Here is a 17,068-nt window from a genome sequence, read left to right on the forward strand (position 1 = left end):
TACTTAGTAAAACCTGTAGAAATTAAGCAGCATCAGCCGCCGCAACTGTTTTCAGTTGTCAGGAAATCACTGTGTTGTTTTCAATAACTGACTGTGTTTGACTAAATCTTCAGGGACTGGTGTCATTCCTTGTGCTATTGCACAAATCGTTTGCATGTATTGGAGATCACCACGCTCACGCCAAGCAGCATGAAGATCAAGGTCGTCGCTCCACTAGAGAGGAAGTACAGTGTCTGGATCAGATGACCAATCCTTGCATCCCTGAGCACATTTCAGCAGGTAACACCAAGTTTTCCGACGGCTATTCTGTATCTACTATCTGAGTCTATTTTGTGAAGTTCTGACATAAGTTCTTGTTTTCCCTGTGTAGATGTGGATCTCAAGGGCTGAGTATGAGGAGTCTGATCCAGCTATTGTCCATAGGAAGTGCTTCTAGACGTCACCTAGCCTTAATTCTCCTATGGAAATACCTTCGTTTGATGACATATCTATGGATGGTTGCTCTGCTATAGCTCGCAGTTTTTGTGTTTGCCAATATATCCGGTAACATTGTGGAGTCAGTCGTCCACTGTATGAAGTATGTAGTTTGGTCAATCCTCTGAATGTTGGCATGCCTATAAATACAGACTTACCATTTCAGAGCATTGGTGGACTTATCTTACCTCTGAACCATGTGATTGCAGGGATAGTCTAACTCAGGCTGTGGAAGAAGTGAATATTGTAATTAAATTTAATAGTTTGCTTACAACATTAAGCAAACACCCTGAAGCTGATAAAATTGCTCGTGGTCTTGGCCCTATTTCATTAGGTAAAACAGTTAAACCTTTTGCAATCATACTTTTGTAGTGAGCTCGGCCTTGCTTAAGATTTTTTTTGTGCTTGTCATGCATAGCTGGAGAGGATGATCACGATAGGAGAGCTGATGATCTCAAGATACTCTATAAGGCCTATGCTACAGAAGTACTTTCAGATGGAATTGTGGATGATAAGAAGGTGATTTAATTTCTAGTTTACTGATGGTGCTTGTTTTGTGTGGGGACAAATTAACATAACCTACTTCTAGTTCTTTTTTTAGGAGAAATACAGTAGGGGAGGCCCCTACTGTTCATTTTATTTAAAAAAGAATGAATAGAAAAGGAGTTACAGAAAATGAAATCAAACATGTATAGGTGACCGGTAGAAAAGGCAGCATGCAACAGGCAACCAAGAGAGGAGAAGTGCACACAAGCTAGTCAATTGAGCTTAGCCGTAAATAAATTGAATATCTCACAATTTGGAATAGGCCCCATCAGAAAATTTTAGCTTGACTGCAACATTAATTCCACAGCGCTGCTATCTGTTGTGGTAAATAAGGGGTTTTGCTCAGTGACAATATGTTATACAAGACATCTATACACTAATCTTTGTGCTGTCATGCTGATACTGCTGCATTGTTATTTTAGACTGCTATATTGTCAAAACTATACCTTGACTGCAGGAGGTATTATATATGTTTTGGAAAGGTAACTTGTGTTTGGTTCATATTTAGCGTATTGCCTATGATCACGGATGAAATTTACCAACAAAAAAGTATTCTACAAATGTTTTGACCAGAAGAAGCTTGCATCTATTTTCATAATAATAAAACTACGAATTGTATGTATAAGTATATTAATACCATTCAAACTAGGGCCATTCCGAGTTATGGTGTTAGATTTTAATTCAAAAAAATCTGGCCTTGCCAGTATTCTGTTTGTATTCAGAACATCATGCTTACTAATTCCTCTTCAAACTTCAGAAATTTACAGACAGAAGCTTCAGTAGTTTGTAGCTGATGGAGAGCTGAGCAAGGAGGAAGTGGAAGCTCTGATGGCATTCCAAATGCGTCTTTGCATCCCTCAAGAAACTGTGGACGCTGCACATACTGAGATTTGTGGGCAACTGTTCGAAAAGGTGACTCTAAATCTTTTTGATTGAACTCCTTTGTAGTGGTTTAGATTTTGTTCCATATCTTGATCAGGCAAAGCTGACGGTGTGTTATGTATAAGTGCTCTTACATTTGTTAGGACATTGCAGGTTGTCAAGTTCTTTAACCAGTATTTGTGGGCAACTGTTCGAAAAGGTGACTCTAAATCTGTATAAGTGCTCTTACAGTTGCGTGTTCCATATCTTGATCACGTTCTATAACCAGTTTCCAGTCTTCAGTTCTGTGGGAAGGACTATACTGCTACAACCAAAAAGAAAAACAAAAAAACTGTAAATTACCTTCGGATTTCGATTGTGGATCCGTGGCGAGGGTGGCGACAATGCCAGGGCGCCGGAGTATATGTGAGGCTGGGACGCCGTGGTCTGGCTAAGGAGGTTCTCCGACGGCTTCGATTGTGACTGCAAGAGGCTGGAGGGGGTGCTTGGGATGATCCCTGGGGCCAAGAGAATGGTGATGGGGCACACAATTCAGACAGTGGGGATCAATGCAGTGTGTATCGCACAATTCAGACAATGTTGAGGCCGTGGTCTTCTCGTAGTGACCATGGCAACACTTAATGACAAGTTGATGAAGTTGAGGGAATTTATGTCAAGATAGAGAGTTGTTGAGGTAGTTCTAAAATGGAGGTAATGGTCATTATCTCCCCATTCTCCATATTTATTGTTCAACGTCACATTACCAATGCTGATTGATGTGTAGAAGTTGAGATGTGCAAATTTCTGCAGTTGTTTTAGTTGAAACATACTGCATAACCTTGTCAGACATGATCACATATGAAATTCTGCTAATCCAGCCTAAAATATGTTTCCTGAAACATGATTGCTTTTCCAGTGCGCCTGCAACGTGTGTGAGGGTGATAGGCTGTTAAGCATTTTTTGTGCTAATAGATAGTACTATAGTAACTGTGTGCAATTGTAGTTTTCTGTATTAGTTAAATTTATTAGACGTACGTTGCTGGTTCTCGCTTGTCAAAGTAAAGTTTTCCTGGGGCTTATGAAGTGTGATGATTAGATCAAATTATGTATCAGTAGAGTCCTTGTGTATTTCCTTTGCGCAAACTGCTACGTACTAGTACTGAACTACTTCATATTGTTTGCAGGTATGTCCTAGTGTATTTCTCAATTCTCTTCATAAGATTTCGTGCTGGGATTATCACTAGAGAAATGTTAGCGCTTCCGAAGCCACAATTCATGCTAATTGGTTTACTGGAAGCGCTAGGTGCTGCTTCAGGCATGGCTGCTGCTGGTAATCAATGATGTTCCTGTTTCGCCATTAGAAACTCATTGTTTAAGTTTGTGATTTGTAGCAGGTTCAGTAGTTGTAACCATGGTTTAATATCAATTATACATAATCTTAATATGTTTCTCGAGGTTGGTCCAACCACATTTGAAGCAAAGTTGCAGCCTCATCTTCTTTGGAGTCTTGATCAGGTCAGTGCTTAAGTGTCCCAAACCTGCTTGTTGTTTTCTTCATGACTCACTGGATTCTTTCTGCATATTTTGTAGCAACTAATAGATGATTTTCTCAGGTGAAAGAGAACATCAAGACCCAGACACATCAACTTATAGATGCTCGATCAAAACCTAGGTATGTTACTCATATTTTAATTATGATGAAGTCTATAAGTACATCGTACATGCATGCAGTATATACTATATACTGCCTCTGCCTGTATCTGTAAGATTCTGCTTAATATTGATGGTGGTTTTCTGAAGGCTACATGCATTTGGTAGTTTCTATGACTGCTTGAAAGTATGTTCTTCTCTCTTTTCTTTTGAGAGGCACAACAGTTTTTTAAGTCGTTGTAATGAAATAATTCCTCAGCGTGCAGCCGCTCAGTGCATACTGTAAGCGAACTAGCCCTAAGTGGTTTGCATTCAGGACAAATACTGATATAACTTATGTTTTAGATATTTTGGTCACCTAAGCTTTTTTTGTATTTAAGTATCTTTTGATTTTACCAGCACACACTTTGTGACACTAATAGTACAATAATACATAGATATGTTTTGGCAGTCCAAGTTTTGTACTTGTTATTTTGCGCAACTGTCTTGTATGTTCAGATTAACTGATTTGAAACTTGTATTCAGATTTGATGGTGCAGTTCCCGAGCCACGAAAGGGGATTAGAAGTGGGCATGTGCCTGGGAGCAAATGTGTTCCGTTTCCTCAGGTGAAAACTCTCTACTTTTCCATACTTCTATCAGTTCTTTTTTGCATTTGGATGTTTCTTCCCATGTTTGTGGTGGATGGTAATGGATACTTATCTGATAAAGTTCATAGTTGGATGTCAAATTTCAACATATGATACTATGCACTTTTAGTGCCATATTTTTTTCATCCATCCTTCCATTTTGATGTGGTAAAAAATCTAAATGTTGTGTAGTAGATACTGTCTTACCCTGTATATCTAAGTTTTTTTGGATACATCAGTTGTCAATCCAAGTTGTACACGAGTTAATGGTATGCTAGGTTTTGGTTGATGGGATGATAGAAGAATGTTGCCGTACTAAGAGATCTTGTTGTTGGTAAATGCACTTGTAATGAGGGCAATTCTTCCTTATACTGCGGTACTTCATGTACCATGATAGGATGGAGAATTGGATGTTCTATCTAGAAGTTTATATGTCACCATCTGATTTTGTCCATGTTTTTTACCGTAAATACAGCAGGGAGGCCCCCAAGAATTTTTGTCCATACTGAGTATTGCCACAGATGGTTTTGTATCTCTAGAAGTATTATTTATTATTGCTTATTTGTACTTGCCTTTCTTCACGTTCTTGACAGCTCACAAAAGCTATTGCCTCCAGATGAGCTCTGTAAACGGTTTGAGCAAGAAGGTAATATCATAATATTTCATCTATATTGGTTATAACTTACAAGTATCTTGATAGTGCTCGATTATAGCATCCATTAGCCAGGTTTTATCATGTTTTGTTGGATGCTTCCTCCAGTTCAGGAAGTGTTTTCTTTACGCACTTTCAGTTGTAATATTATTTTTTGACACAACACTAATCTGGTCACCAAAATACCTTTAGATCTTCTCATACCTAGGTCAAATTTAGCATTCTCATGAAATAGTGTACAAACAGTTATTCTCATACACTAATCATGCTTGTTGATGATACTAATACTGTCTGATATAACTAGTTGCTTTTTCTCTCTTTGGTAAGAATCTGCAATTAAATTTGACATCCATTGGTTATATATTTTTTCCTTGTTCAGTTACCACACATGCTGCCATCTGAAAAGGCATTTTCAGCTGTTGTATCTGCTCTTGGCATCTACAACAAAGACGTGATAGTAGTTTATGATGGAAAGGGGCTGTTCAGTGCTGCTCGTGTTTGGTGGTAAGCTTTTTTCTTCACAAAAATATGTAAAAATTGCTAGGGTTGAAGACCAAATAAATAAATGTTCATTTTAGCTGTGTATTTGGCTATATGCAAATAAATGAATGTTCTTTTCTTTTAGCATTTAGCGCTAGGGGATGCTCTTTGAAGTGGTTATTGACCAGTAAAAACTTATACAGTAGTTTGTTTGCGTTCTTACTTGATAGCCTAAATGCCGCACCAAGGAGTATAGATTAACATTGAATTACAAATTGTATAGGTTGAGTTTTGATTTACAGAATTGTCTGTGTGCTAGTTGGTTCATATATGTGAAGTTAGCAAGATTATTTCAAGGAAGGGCATGAAATCCTCATTTCAGAAAACATGTTCATTTGTTGCCAGGTGGGGAGGACTGCACAGCTCGCATCTGGAGCATCAAAACAGGCGAGCTCTGGAGTGAATGAAGGACGTCGTCTTTGGAAGTCAGACATCACCTAGAGCTAGAGTGTCCATTGTTGACATGTTTCTCTTAGTGATAGGTGGATACTGTCTAGCTAGGAACAGAGTCTTGAGGGATTGATGGACCCATGCATCTTCAATTTCTGTGTGTTGTATTACTACTGGTACAATCTCCAATTCTTGTGAACTTATGTATTTGGACTGTGAATTTGTGATATGAACATATATCCATGTGTTTGAAATCTGTATTGTATGTGATATTCTATGTTGCATGTGATATTATGTTTGTCTAATTTTTCATTTCTGTAATTTTTATTTTTTTCTGGAAAAGGGTTAAGAACGTGGGTACCCACGTTCTTAACGTTAAGTTCGTGGGTACCGTCGAACTTAATGCGCAGCCCACGCAGACCCACGGAGGCCAAATAAGTTCGACGGCCACGTGGCCCCGTCGAACTTAACAATAAGAACGTGGGTACCGTCGAACTTATGGGAACAAATTCGACGGCCCCCGTCGAACTTAAAAACGCACGTTCTTAATGTTAAGTTCGACGGTACCCACGTTCTTAATGTTAAGTTCGACGGTACCCACGTTCTTAATGTTAAGTTCGACGGGGCCGTCGAACTTACTTCTCTAAGTTCGTCCAAAAATCGCCGTCGGCTATATTCGTCGGTAAACCCACGTTCTTACGGTAAGTTCGACGGCTTATTACATTAAGTTCGACGGTTTTTCACCCACGTTCTTTAACCAGTTTCCTGTAGTGAGGATAAGAAGGTGAACAAGAAGCTGACAGCCAAGCTGACCCTATACTCAGGATGTGTTGTGCCTTCTGGTGGTGAAACCGTCTCTTTAAGCAACTGAACTGCTTTAAGTATAACAGAAGAGCTCAGTGATTTACCCTTTAGAAAATCCTCTACCTTGCTAGCTCTGATGGCATGGTCAGCTCCATAAGCACCGAACACCAAGCATATATCCTCCATGATGTTCTTCCCTGAAGCTGCATCAGTTGAAGTCCTTGCCAAGAGAGCAGCATTGACATATGAAGCAGCATTGCCAAATGGCCGAGGCGCTGCCCGGAATGTCTCAAAGGTGATGCCATCTGAATCCCACTTTGGGATGAATATGCTCATCAGCAGGGTCCTAGAATCACATGGAGACTGCTGCAAGAACTCCTCCAAAGTAAGGCACAACCTTTTGGAAGCCGTCTGGATTGTGACTGTTGTACCTGCAGCCAGTAGCACAGTTGCTATGTCTGACTCGAATGGCAACCTCTGCGCCATGATTATGTTGCCACCTATGGTTGTTGTGTTCCGAACAAATGGCGAAGCCACTTTGCTTAGGTGATTGGCAATTTTTTTGAAGACCAGATTTCCATCTGACAACACCTCAATGGCTGTAGCCTGTAGAGATGGACACAACCGATCCAAGCTCAATTCCCTTAACGCTGCTGTTGATGACTGATAGCTCTGGTATTCCTTTGATGTCAATGTACTTGTCATAGAGGTCCTGATCCATGTGTAAGGGAGTTCACTGCCACTCCCCGCTCATTTTTTCTGAAGGAGAAATATCCATCTTCTTGTTGTTTTGTACCGTTGGATACTTTAGCATCATTCTCATACTACTAGGAGTGTAGGTAAGGAGTCCACACACGAGTTTGTAAACACCATGTGTAAGGGAGTTCACCAACGTGATGTGCCTCACCTACAGGGGTGCTGCTTTGTCACCACCCTTGTGCCTTGTCCAGGTGCTACTTACCAGCCTCTTATTTTGTTTCTGAACTCAGGATCTTATGCTGGTCCTACAAGTAACATTAAAGCACTTCCCTCCCTGTTGGCATTAAAACCCCTGGCGTGGTTGTGTTGTACTGTTGTTTGTATTAGGCGAGCATCACTTCCAATTTGTTGTAGTAGCTTTTTCTTGCTACTTCATGGATCTTGGGTCTTCGGTTGTTGAGTTATTTGCTTCAGCAATTGGGCTTCTGACTTAGAGCTTTTGGATTTGTAGGCATTGCTGGTTGTCTTGAAGAAGATGATGGTGGGCTCTTCCCACCACTAGCAGCTATAGAGGAAGGGGAAATCTGTGGCTGACAAGGGCCCGCCGCCGCAACTGTGGTGGCAGAGAAGGTGGTGGCACAGTTAGGGCAGCCACAAGACCCCATCATCTGGGCGAGGCGGTAGCATCATACTTGTCATCATCCTATCACATAGCTTTGGTATTATTTCTGGTTTTTGGCTCATGTGCACGTTTGTTGGTATCATTAATCATTTTCACTTTAGTTACAATGATCGCCTAAATCCATGGTTTTTATTGCCTATAGTTGTTAATGTTTCTATGGTTTTGCAGTAGTTGCCTAAAAACTGAAAGTATATGAACACTTCTCTATTTCAGACAAAAAGTTTTGGGGCTTTATGCTGTTCGTTGGAGACTGTACATGTGGCCATAAGTCTATGTTGGATCAGAAATGTGATTTATTAGAGTTACGAAAATTGATGTGTATGATATAGACATTTGAGCTGGGGCTAATGCCCGTTTACATCTTATTATTGTTGTTGTATGCTTGTGTGCTTAATTTGTTGTTTCTATAGATTAATGTGAGGTATAATCTTGTTTTCGGCTCTCCTGATGTTGTAGCTGTTGAGTGCAAGAAATCACATGCAAGCTGGGTTGTGTTAGACAAGTAATGGTCAACTACTAAATCAGTAGTTTCTTTAATACATCCTGCATTATCTAATTGTTATTTTTGCTTATTAAATTGTATGTTGTTGCTGCTCAAGGATTTGAAGCATGAGGAGAAGCATTGTGGGGGAGAAGCTTCAGTGCAATATTGTTGTTGTATAGGGATTAACATCCTCAAGATCACTTGGAAAACTTTCACAAAAAACTCGTAATGCAAGCATATGTTTTATTGGAAAAGTTTTCCAAGCTGAATTTCTGAAAGCATCCTCACTGCTTTAGTTATGCTGAATTGGAATTTGCAGCTAGGGGTTTCTCACAAGTAAATTTCTTAGCTAAAGGTGGATTTTGGTCTGTTCATTGATGTGTCCTTTCTGATGGTGGCGTTGTTTGTTAGCTACAAAATCATCAATCAAATATTGTAATTATATTGCGTCATTGTTTTGTATCAATTTTAAGTTGCCGTAGCAACGCACGGGCACCCTACTAGTAATAAATTAAGTTGACCAATTATCTAGTTGTTCGTCTCGAGCATAGAGTTAAGACACTTACATTCATTATATTAGACACACTCGAAGACACGTATTATACATGTCCTGGATGGGAACTTGAGAAGCCAACAAAAGCAAATGCACAACAGTACGAGTGATGAAGCACGTAAACTGAAAGAATAAGAAATGTTTCAAAGGCAGAAAATGAGGCTCATATATACTGCATCTTTGTAACTCAGTCTCTGTGAATGGAACAACCGCCACCCTCTTTGTTAAAGATTGTATCCTCCAGTATTACATGTTACAACTTTTTATATATATAAATCACACACCCAGACATTGTACAAGAGTCCCAATGAGGCAGAAGAGTTCCAAGCTCGTTATGGGTTGAATGCTGGAACCGATCGGCCGACCGATCTGGCAAATCAATTTACCTGTCAATCCCCTCAATCTTGTCTTCAACCTCCGAATAGAGCTCCCTGAGCCTGTCCAGGTTCTCCTCCGTTGTCTCCCAGTAGCCTCTGCCACTGGCTTCCAGGAAGGTCTGCACCAACTTCCTGAACGAATTGGGGTTGGTGTCCATGAGCCTCTTCCTCATCGCCTCGTCCTCGATGAACGTGGAGTTGGCCTCCTCGTAGACCCAGTTGTCGACCTGCCCAGACGTGGCGCTCCACCCGACGGTGTTGGTGAGCCGCTTCTCGATCTCCCTGACCCCCTCGTACCCGCTCTTCATCATCCCCTCGTACCACTTGGGGTTCAGCAGCTTGGTCCTCGCGTCGAGGCGCACCGTCTCCGACAGCGTCCTCACCTGGGCGTTCGCCGTGGTGGTGTCGGCTATGTACGAGGACGGCGCCCGCCCGTCCTTGCGCAGCCCCTGCACGAGCTTGGTCGGGTCCGAGTCGAAGTAGTGGCTCACGTCCGTCAGCGAGATCTCCGACGAGTCGAGGTTCTGGAACGTGGCGTCCGCCGTCGCCAGGGCGAGCTCGAACGCCTTGCGCTTCTCCTTCATGCCTGCCCCAGGGGCGTCGCTGTCGAACGCGAAGGACTTGCGGCTCAGGTACATGTCCTGGAGCTGCTTCTCGTCGGTCCATGACGCGTTCTCCACCGCCAGGTTCACGTTGGACGAGTAGGAGCCTGATGCGTTCGAGAACACCCTTGTCGCCGCCTCCCTTAGCGACACGCCGAGCTCCTCCGCCTGCTCCTGGGCGTGCTTGCGCACGTAGTTCATCTCTGCTGGCTCGTCCAGTTCGGCCACCATCTTCACTGCCCTGTCCAGCAGGTTCATCTGCAGGCATCAAAATGCGTTCTTCCATTAGTAAATTATTATTCAGTTTAGTGCATCTGTGCGAATTACGCACAAAAACAAAAATCACAGGCAGTAATGTGTTGTTTGAATTCATACCTGGTTGATGAAAAGATCTCTGAAAACACCCGAGCAATTGACGACGACATCGATCCTCGGGCGTCCAAGCTCCTCAAGGCTGACAGGCTCCACACGGTTGACACGGCCGAAGGTGTCGGCAACTGGCCGAACTCCAATCATCCACAGCACCTGGGCTAGTGACTCACCATAGGTCTTGATGTTATCGGTGCCCCACAGGACAAGTGCGACCGTCTCAGGGTACTTGCCGCCATTGTCAGCCTTCTGCCTCTCCAGGAGACGGTCCACGACGATCTTGGCGCTCTTCAAGGCAGCCGTGGTTGGGATGGCCTGCGGATCGAGAGCGTGGATGTTCTTCCCTGTCGGGAGCACCTTCGGGTTACGGATCGGGTCGCCGCCAGGTCCAGGCTCGACGTAGCTTCCCTCGAGGGCAAGCTTCAAGCTTCCCAGCTCGTTGTCTTGCACGACGAGCCTCAGGCACTCCCCCAAGAACCCAAACAGAACCCTCATCTTCTCTCTGTCCGCTCTGACGAACTTGGTCGCGGACAGGTACTGCACCCATGGTTCCGACAGGCCGAAACCAAGTATCTTGCTGAGGTTGTTGGCAACATTGACGACTTGCCCTTTGCTGTTTGTGGTCTTCTCAACGAAGGCGGTGATGGCGCCGCGCGAAGCCTCAGTGATCTGCCTCAGAAGCTCGACGTCAGCCAGTATGCCCTTGTCACTTCCCCTGTACACATCTTCAATGTCCCTGCCCACTGTGGCGGCAAGTATGCCGGGCAGCGAGGTTATGCCGTCCTCGGGGCGGTCGAGGGCAGCTATGTTCACCAGCGTGGCCACCGCCTCGATGGCACTCGGCGGCTCGCCGATGACATGCAGACCGCAGGGAAGGAGCCGTGACTCTATCTCCATGATCTTGGCGTACACCTTCCCAACGACAAGGTCACGCTCCTTTGGTGGGAGCTCCTCCCCTTCCTCGGGCAGCGGGACATCCTTGTCGAGGTTGCACTGCTTTGCAGTGCTGACGATGGAGCTCACAATCTGAGGACCACGCCCGGTGTCCTTGAGAGACTGGTAGGAAGAGATGAGCTCTGACAGCTGCTTGAGCCCCTTGTAGAGGCCGGCGTTCTCGGCCGGTGGGGTCAGGTAGCTGATGGTGTTCGCGTAGCTCCGGCGCTTGGCCACCGTGGCCTCTGATGGGTTGTTTGCAGCATAGTAGTAGATGTTGGGGATGTTGCCAATGAGGCTGTCAGGGAAGCAGGCGTCACTCATCCCAACCTGCTTGCCAGGCATGAACTCGAGGGACCCGTGTGTTCCAAAGTGCAGAACAGCATCGGCCTGGAAGATCTTCTCGACAAAGGTGTAGTATGCTGCAAATCCATGGTGAGGGCTGGCAGACTTTGAGAAGAGAAGCCGCATGGGATCACCTTCGTACCCAAAGGTGGGCTGCACCCCGATGAAGACATTGCCGTACTGCTTCCCGTAGACGAGGAGGTTCTCGCCATCAGAGTTGAGGTGCCCAGGTGGCTTCCCCCAGTTCTCCTCCAGCAAGGAGGCGTAGGAGGTCAGCGACTGGTACTCCCTCACATTCATGCGGTAAGCAACATTCAGGTTGGGGCTGTTGAACTGAGCTTCCTTGTCATGGATCACCTCCTCGATGAGGGCTTCAGGTGTGTCCGGAAGACCCTCCACGTTGTAGCCGTCCTTCTTGAGGTCTGAGAGCACAGAGTAAATGGAGCTGAACACGTTCAGATATGCTGCAGTCCCGACGTTGCCCTTGTCAGGTGGGAAACTGAAAACAGTGATCGCCAGTCTCTTCTCCTCCTGAAACAGGCAAACAAAACAAAAGGTTAATGTTTCGGAACTTAGGCAAACGGGGACTGATAGATTGCCCAGTATCAGTCAGTATTTTCTACCTAATGAACAGCATGTCATCAAAGTGCAGATCTTTTAACCTTTTACGAAAAAATAGCCACATCGATGAAAACTAGAATTACACACCCAAAGTAATGAAAAATTCTGTCCTTGTGCTATATATTCCTCATTTTGATGTATTTGGGCTTGACTAACCTGGAATTTATAGATTACCATCTACTATCGTTTATTCACTAATAATGGGCTGTCTTGAGAATATTATCATCATATAAAGCTTGTGGCATTGCGTATGTATGGGAAAAAAAAAACTTCAGTTATGGTTTTCAGCTCAACAACTTCACTATCAATCTGAAATCTATGATCTAGTAGCAGGGCTGAAGCATTCGTACTACCACCGTTGGTGCAATTCTTTGGCTGGCTAATTAACAGTGGTCGCCTCCAGTGCCGCGTGAATCTGGCCAGAAAACGGACTGTCCAGGACGCAACACACATCTTCCTTCGCTGCGGGTTTGCGTCCAGCTTCTGGGGTGCTTTGGAGATAGCAATTGCCCCGGGTTCCAGTAACGTGATGCTATTGTTGTAATCCCCCCATCCCCTGCTATACAAACCAGACTATTTTGGCCACTTAAGGGCTTGTTCGTTTTTGCGTTAATCCATGTGGATTGGATGAGATTGAGGCCTTGTTCGTTTCTACCGGATTGATAGGTTGGAATGATTCCTAGCCGGATTGCTTCTCTAATTTATATAAACTTTGATTAGCTGGAACGATTCCGGGTGCAATCCGACGGAAACGAACAAGGCCTGAGTCGGATTAAATCCATAGCAAGTCAAAATCCATCCCAATCCCACATTCCCACCCAATACACTTCAATCCACATGGAATCTCAATAACCAAGCAAGGCCTAAGGGCTTGTTCGGTTAGCTCTCAATCCATATGGATTGAGTGAGATTAGGTTGGTTTAAATCCCAACTAAGTTAAACTCTTTCTTAATTTTTTCCAATCACATCCAATCCATGGGTAACGAGATTAACCAAACAAGCCCTAAATAGTAATATAATTCAGGTGAGGATCATTTCCCCACCGGTGACAATAAAAAACCCCCACCGTTGGTTAATTAACATGTAGCCTACAATGACATTGATCTAGAGTAAATTCTTCTAGTAGCCGTCAGCTTGACTAGTGAAGTAGCAGAGCTACTATGTTTCCAATTAACATGTAATCTACAGGTCATTTGTTTCAGACAGAATGGTGAATGCACTCTGTAAGAATTATACAGTTATGGGAAGCACTGCCACACCTTAGTTTTCCTCTTCAGTTCTGCCCATCTGATGGCTCTAGTGCAGAGCTGCTCCACTCTCTTGTGCAATGCATGTGACTTCCCTGCATCAAGTACAAGAAGAAACACTCACAGTTGAGATTAAGTACAGGTGTCCTAGGAACAAGAAAAATACAGACATTCAGGGTCCTATCCTATGTCAGGAACGAGAGAAATGGAATGGGGCTTGCCTGTCCTGGGGTCCCGGCCGGCGAACACGATGGGCTCCATCCCACCGTCGAGCTCCGGCAGCGCGACCTGCAGCGCCACCTGAATTGGGTGAAGCCCCAAGGTGCTGTTGAGCCACTCCTCCGTGGTCTGGAACACGAGCGGGAGCGCGACAATGTACGGCACGTCGAGCTTCTGCAGCGCGGCAATGGCCTTGGGATGGTCCTGCCTCGCCGGCCCCCCGACGAGCGCGAACCCGGTGAGAGACACCACGGCGTTCACGAACGTCTTGCCGGTAATCGGGTCGACCAGGTAGCGCTGTGTGGGCCCGGAGAAGTCGAGGCCGCCGGCGAAGATGGGTATGACCTTGGCGCCCTTGGCCTCGAGCTCCATGATGACGGCGACGTAGTGCCCGTCGTCGCCGGTGACAATGTGGCTCCTCTGCAGGACGAGGCCGATGATGGGCGCCTTGGGGTCCTTGAGCCTGTCGTTGGCGTCCCGGCGCGTGCCGTACCAGTTGAGGTACTCCTTGACGTCCTCGTACATGGTGGGCGCCAGCGGGTGCCAGATGCCGGAGTCGAGGTAGAGAACGGGGTCGTCGTACTTGATGCCGGCGCCCTTGAGGGCAGGCACGTAGGAGCCGGCGATCATCTTGAGGAAGTTCTGGAGGTTGTCCGGCGAGCCACCGAGCCAGAACTGGAGGCTGAGGATGTAGAGCCGGGCGTCCTGCGCCTTGTCAGAGGGCAGGTACTTGAGCACCTTGGGCAGCGTGCGGACGAGCTTGAGCATGCTGTCGGCGAAGTTGCTGGAGTTGGCCTTGTTGCGCTTGAAGAGCTGGAAGAAGGGGCTCTTGGACTGCCCCAGCTGCGACATGCTGAAGGAGCCGAGCTTGTTGAGGCGCATGACCTCGGGCATTGAGGGGAAGACGAGGACGGCGTCCATGCGGTCGCGCTCCTTCTCGACGGCGGCCTTGACCTTGAGGGCCAGCTCCTCGACGAAGATGAGGGAGCCGATGAAGACGTTGGCGTCGGCGAGGTCGGCGCAGAAGGTGGCGTAGGTGTCCTCGTCGCGGAGCTCCTCGACGAGGTAGCCCACGACCTCGAACGCGGCGGCGCGGCGCGGGTCGGCGTTGAGCTGCTGCACGGCGGCGGTTACGGACGACTGGTACTGCGCCTCCAGCACGACGTAGACGACCTTGACCCGCGGCAGGCCCCGCGGGTCGGAGGGCACCACGCGCCGCACCTCGGGCTTGGTCTGCGTGAAGAGGCCGTTGCCGCCGGCGACCGCGCACCGGATGGTGCCGGCGCGGCGCGGAGGCTGGCGCCGGCCGCTCAGGAGGAACGAGTGCAGCGGCACGGGCGCCGCCAGGAGGCGCTTCTGCGCCGCGGCGGCAAATGGGGTGGACACTAGAGACGACGACATGGCGCCTGCTCACTGGACGGAGCCGGCGGGCGGAGAAACGCACGCCTGAACACGAACGCCACGCTCGAACTCAGTCAGTGTGTGTGTTGGGGTGTTCTACACTAGAGTAAGGCGCCTGTTCTTGGCTTGTGGCTGGAGGATTGTTCTCGGTGGCCTGCGCCTGTTCTTGGCGGCCGCCGTCCCTCAGAAACAGAGCAGAGGGAGTGAAGAAGAAGAAGAAGAATAAGCGAGCATGAGAGCGCGGGAGGCGGGAGAATGTATAGGTTGTCCGTGTCCTCGTCCGTCGTCTCCTGGAGGAGGAGAGGAGAGGAGCGGCGGAGGGAGTGCCTCGGTGAAGGGGGAGGAGGATTTGGTGGCGGGAGCCGGGACACGTTGGCGCTGACGGGGCGATGGGAGATAGATGCCGCCAGGCCGGGCGCGGGGGAAGTGGGAAAAGGGGATCGCGATCGTCCGTGGCGCGCGGTGATTGGCAGTGGGGGATTCCCGGGGCGCCCTTGGCCGGAGGGAGGCGATGAGGCCCCGGATAAGCGGCGGTCGCTGTGGCGGCCCTGCGCGTGGCGCCGACCGCGACCACAGCCGCGTCGAGGGCAGAGGCTTGGTTGCTTTTCACTTGGGCCGTGATATTTTGTGGGGGCAAGTTCGTGGACGTGGAGGAAGCCTGGTGCTGGGCTCGGGCGACGGGCGCTGGCGGGCAACTGGGGGCACGCGCCAGCCCGTGCCCGTGAGACAAGCGACAAAGCAACACCGTCGCCTGCACGGCTGCACCTATTTCTCTTGTGTTTTGGCCGGATTCGTTTATTATACGAATGGATCAATCGCACAGTTAGGGCGGCTTTGGTATTATACCAAAAAAAAATCTACTTTAGAATGTAAATAAATTCCTCAAAAATTATTTAAATTAAAATGCCTTCTAAAAATACAAAAAATATTTTTTCTCAAACAAATAAAAGTGGTAGAGTATAGGAGCCCTTGCATAATTATAATAGTGTTGTTGTTGTAAGTCTCTTGGCTATGCCGTAAAATTTTGTTTACTCCGTCTGTTTAGTTGGCTTCTTCCGGTAGCCCGGCTGAATGAGACAGGCCAGCGGAAGCCTGGCTCCAGAGATGCGACCAATTTGCCCGCGCCTGCAGAGCCTGGCCCAGGGTGCTTTAAGTATCGTGCGAGTCTGACTCCACATCTGCACGCAGGTAACCAAACACACACCTCGCACGCGTAAAGCCTGGTTGACAACAACCAAACACGAGCTCATTACATCCCGCGATGCAAGCACCAGCAAATACAGGCAATCAAACACATGGTAATATACAAGTTGTGATCTATTTGAATGATGGCTATTCGTCCTAAGATGATAAGGCTTCAACTATAGCTAAGCAATACCGCCTAGAACCTAGCTTCATCTGTAGGTAACCACTGCCACCGGAAGCAATAATAGTTTGCTATACCGTCTAAAGTGCACTAAGACCCAGTTTGGAACCATTAGAGCTAATAGTTAGCTGCTAAAATTAGTTCTAGAGGTTCCAAACAGCCTTAACTAATATCTCAGCTAATTGTTAGCTAACTCATAGATAACAATTAGTTTATTAGATGGCTCAATTTAGCTAACAATTTATTATATGTCTAACTATTATATCTAGGGGGTTCCAAACATAGTCTGAGTAATTAGCAATAAAGTGTGAGCTAGGGTAATATATTGATGTATGTTTGATTGTTTGTCTTGCTTGTTTGTACGTAATGTCCTTTAAGCAGAGACAATTCAAATCCGGATATGGCAACAAGGTATTTAATAAATTCTGCCTTCCAACTCGTGTGCAACACCCAAAATTCTAATTTTAAATTTAAATAAAAATATATCATGCTATTTGCTTTGACCTATATTAATATTCACTGTTATGTTCTCACATATACATTGCACAATTAGCTTAGATTGTCGGGACCTAATAGATTATACCTAGATTTGTTTTTTTATACCCTGTTTACAAACGGTTTACTA

The 17,068-nt window shown here is 46.2% G+C and overlaps 2 protein-coding genes and 1 long non-coding RNA gene across 3 annotated transcripts; 1 reads left to right on the forward strand and 2 right to left on the reverse strand.

Moving 5' to 3' along the window:
- Window positions 1-3,329: 3,329 nt before the first annotated feature.
- LOC103642191 (uncharacterized) lies at window positions 3,330-4,144 on the forward strand. The gene is made up of 3 exons (XR_560710.2): window positions 3,330-3,396; window positions 3,495-3,553; window positions 4,057-4,144. It is a non-coding gene; the product is annotated as an uncharacterized lncRNA (long non-coding RNA).
- Window positions 4,145-6,518: 2,374 nt separating this feature from the next.
- LOC118473532 (indole-3-acetaldehyde oxidase-like) lies at window positions 6,519-7,494 on the reverse strand (the record flags this gene model as incomplete). The annotated part of the gene is made up of 1 exon (XM_035963275.1): window positions 6,519-7,494. A coding segment is annotated over exon 1 (732 nt), but the record flags the coding sequence as incomplete, so codon positions are not given.
- A 1,667-nt stretch (window positions 7,495-9,161) lies between these two features.
- LOC100382191 (uncharacterized) lies at window positions 9,162-15,246 on the reverse strand. Its single transcript, NM_001361631.1, has 4 exons — window positions 13,679-15,246; window positions 13,470-13,552; window positions 10,318-12,120; window positions 9,162-10,200 (listed from the first exon to the last, which is right to left on the reverse strand). The coding sequence occupies exons 1-4, from the start codon at window positions 15,075-15,077 to the stop codon at window positions 9,346-9,348; spliced, it is 4,140 nt and encodes a 1,379-aa protein (NP_001348560.1). The 5' UTR covers window positions 15,078-15,246; the 3' UTR covers window positions 9,162-9,345.
- Window positions 15,247-17,068: the final 1,822 nt, after the last annotated feature.

The sequence above is a fragment of the Zea mays genome, chromosome 10, assembly GCF_902167145.1.
Source record: "Zea mays cultivar B73 chromosome 10, Zm-B73-REFERENCE-NAM-5.0, whole genome shotgun sequence".
In the NCBI taxonomy this organism is placed as follows: domain Eukaryota; kingdom Viridiplantae; phylum Streptophyta; class Magnoliopsida; order Poales; family Poaceae; genus Zea; species Zea mays.

Bases quoted from the DNA above. Each gene is read 5' to 3' on its own strand.
- LOC100382191 (NM_001361631.1), bottom strand. From the start codon at position 15,077: ATGTCGTCGTCTCTAGTGTCCACCCCATTTGCCGCCGCGGCGCAGAAG. The intron at 13,553-13,678 runs GCAAGCCCCATT...TACTTGATGCAG, and splicing joins CGGCCGGGACCCCAGGACAG to GGAAGTCACATGCATTGCAC. The intron at 10,201-10,317 runs GTATGAATTCAA...TGATGCCTGCAG, and splicing joins GAGATCTTTTCATCAACCAG to ATGAACCTGCTGGACAGGGC.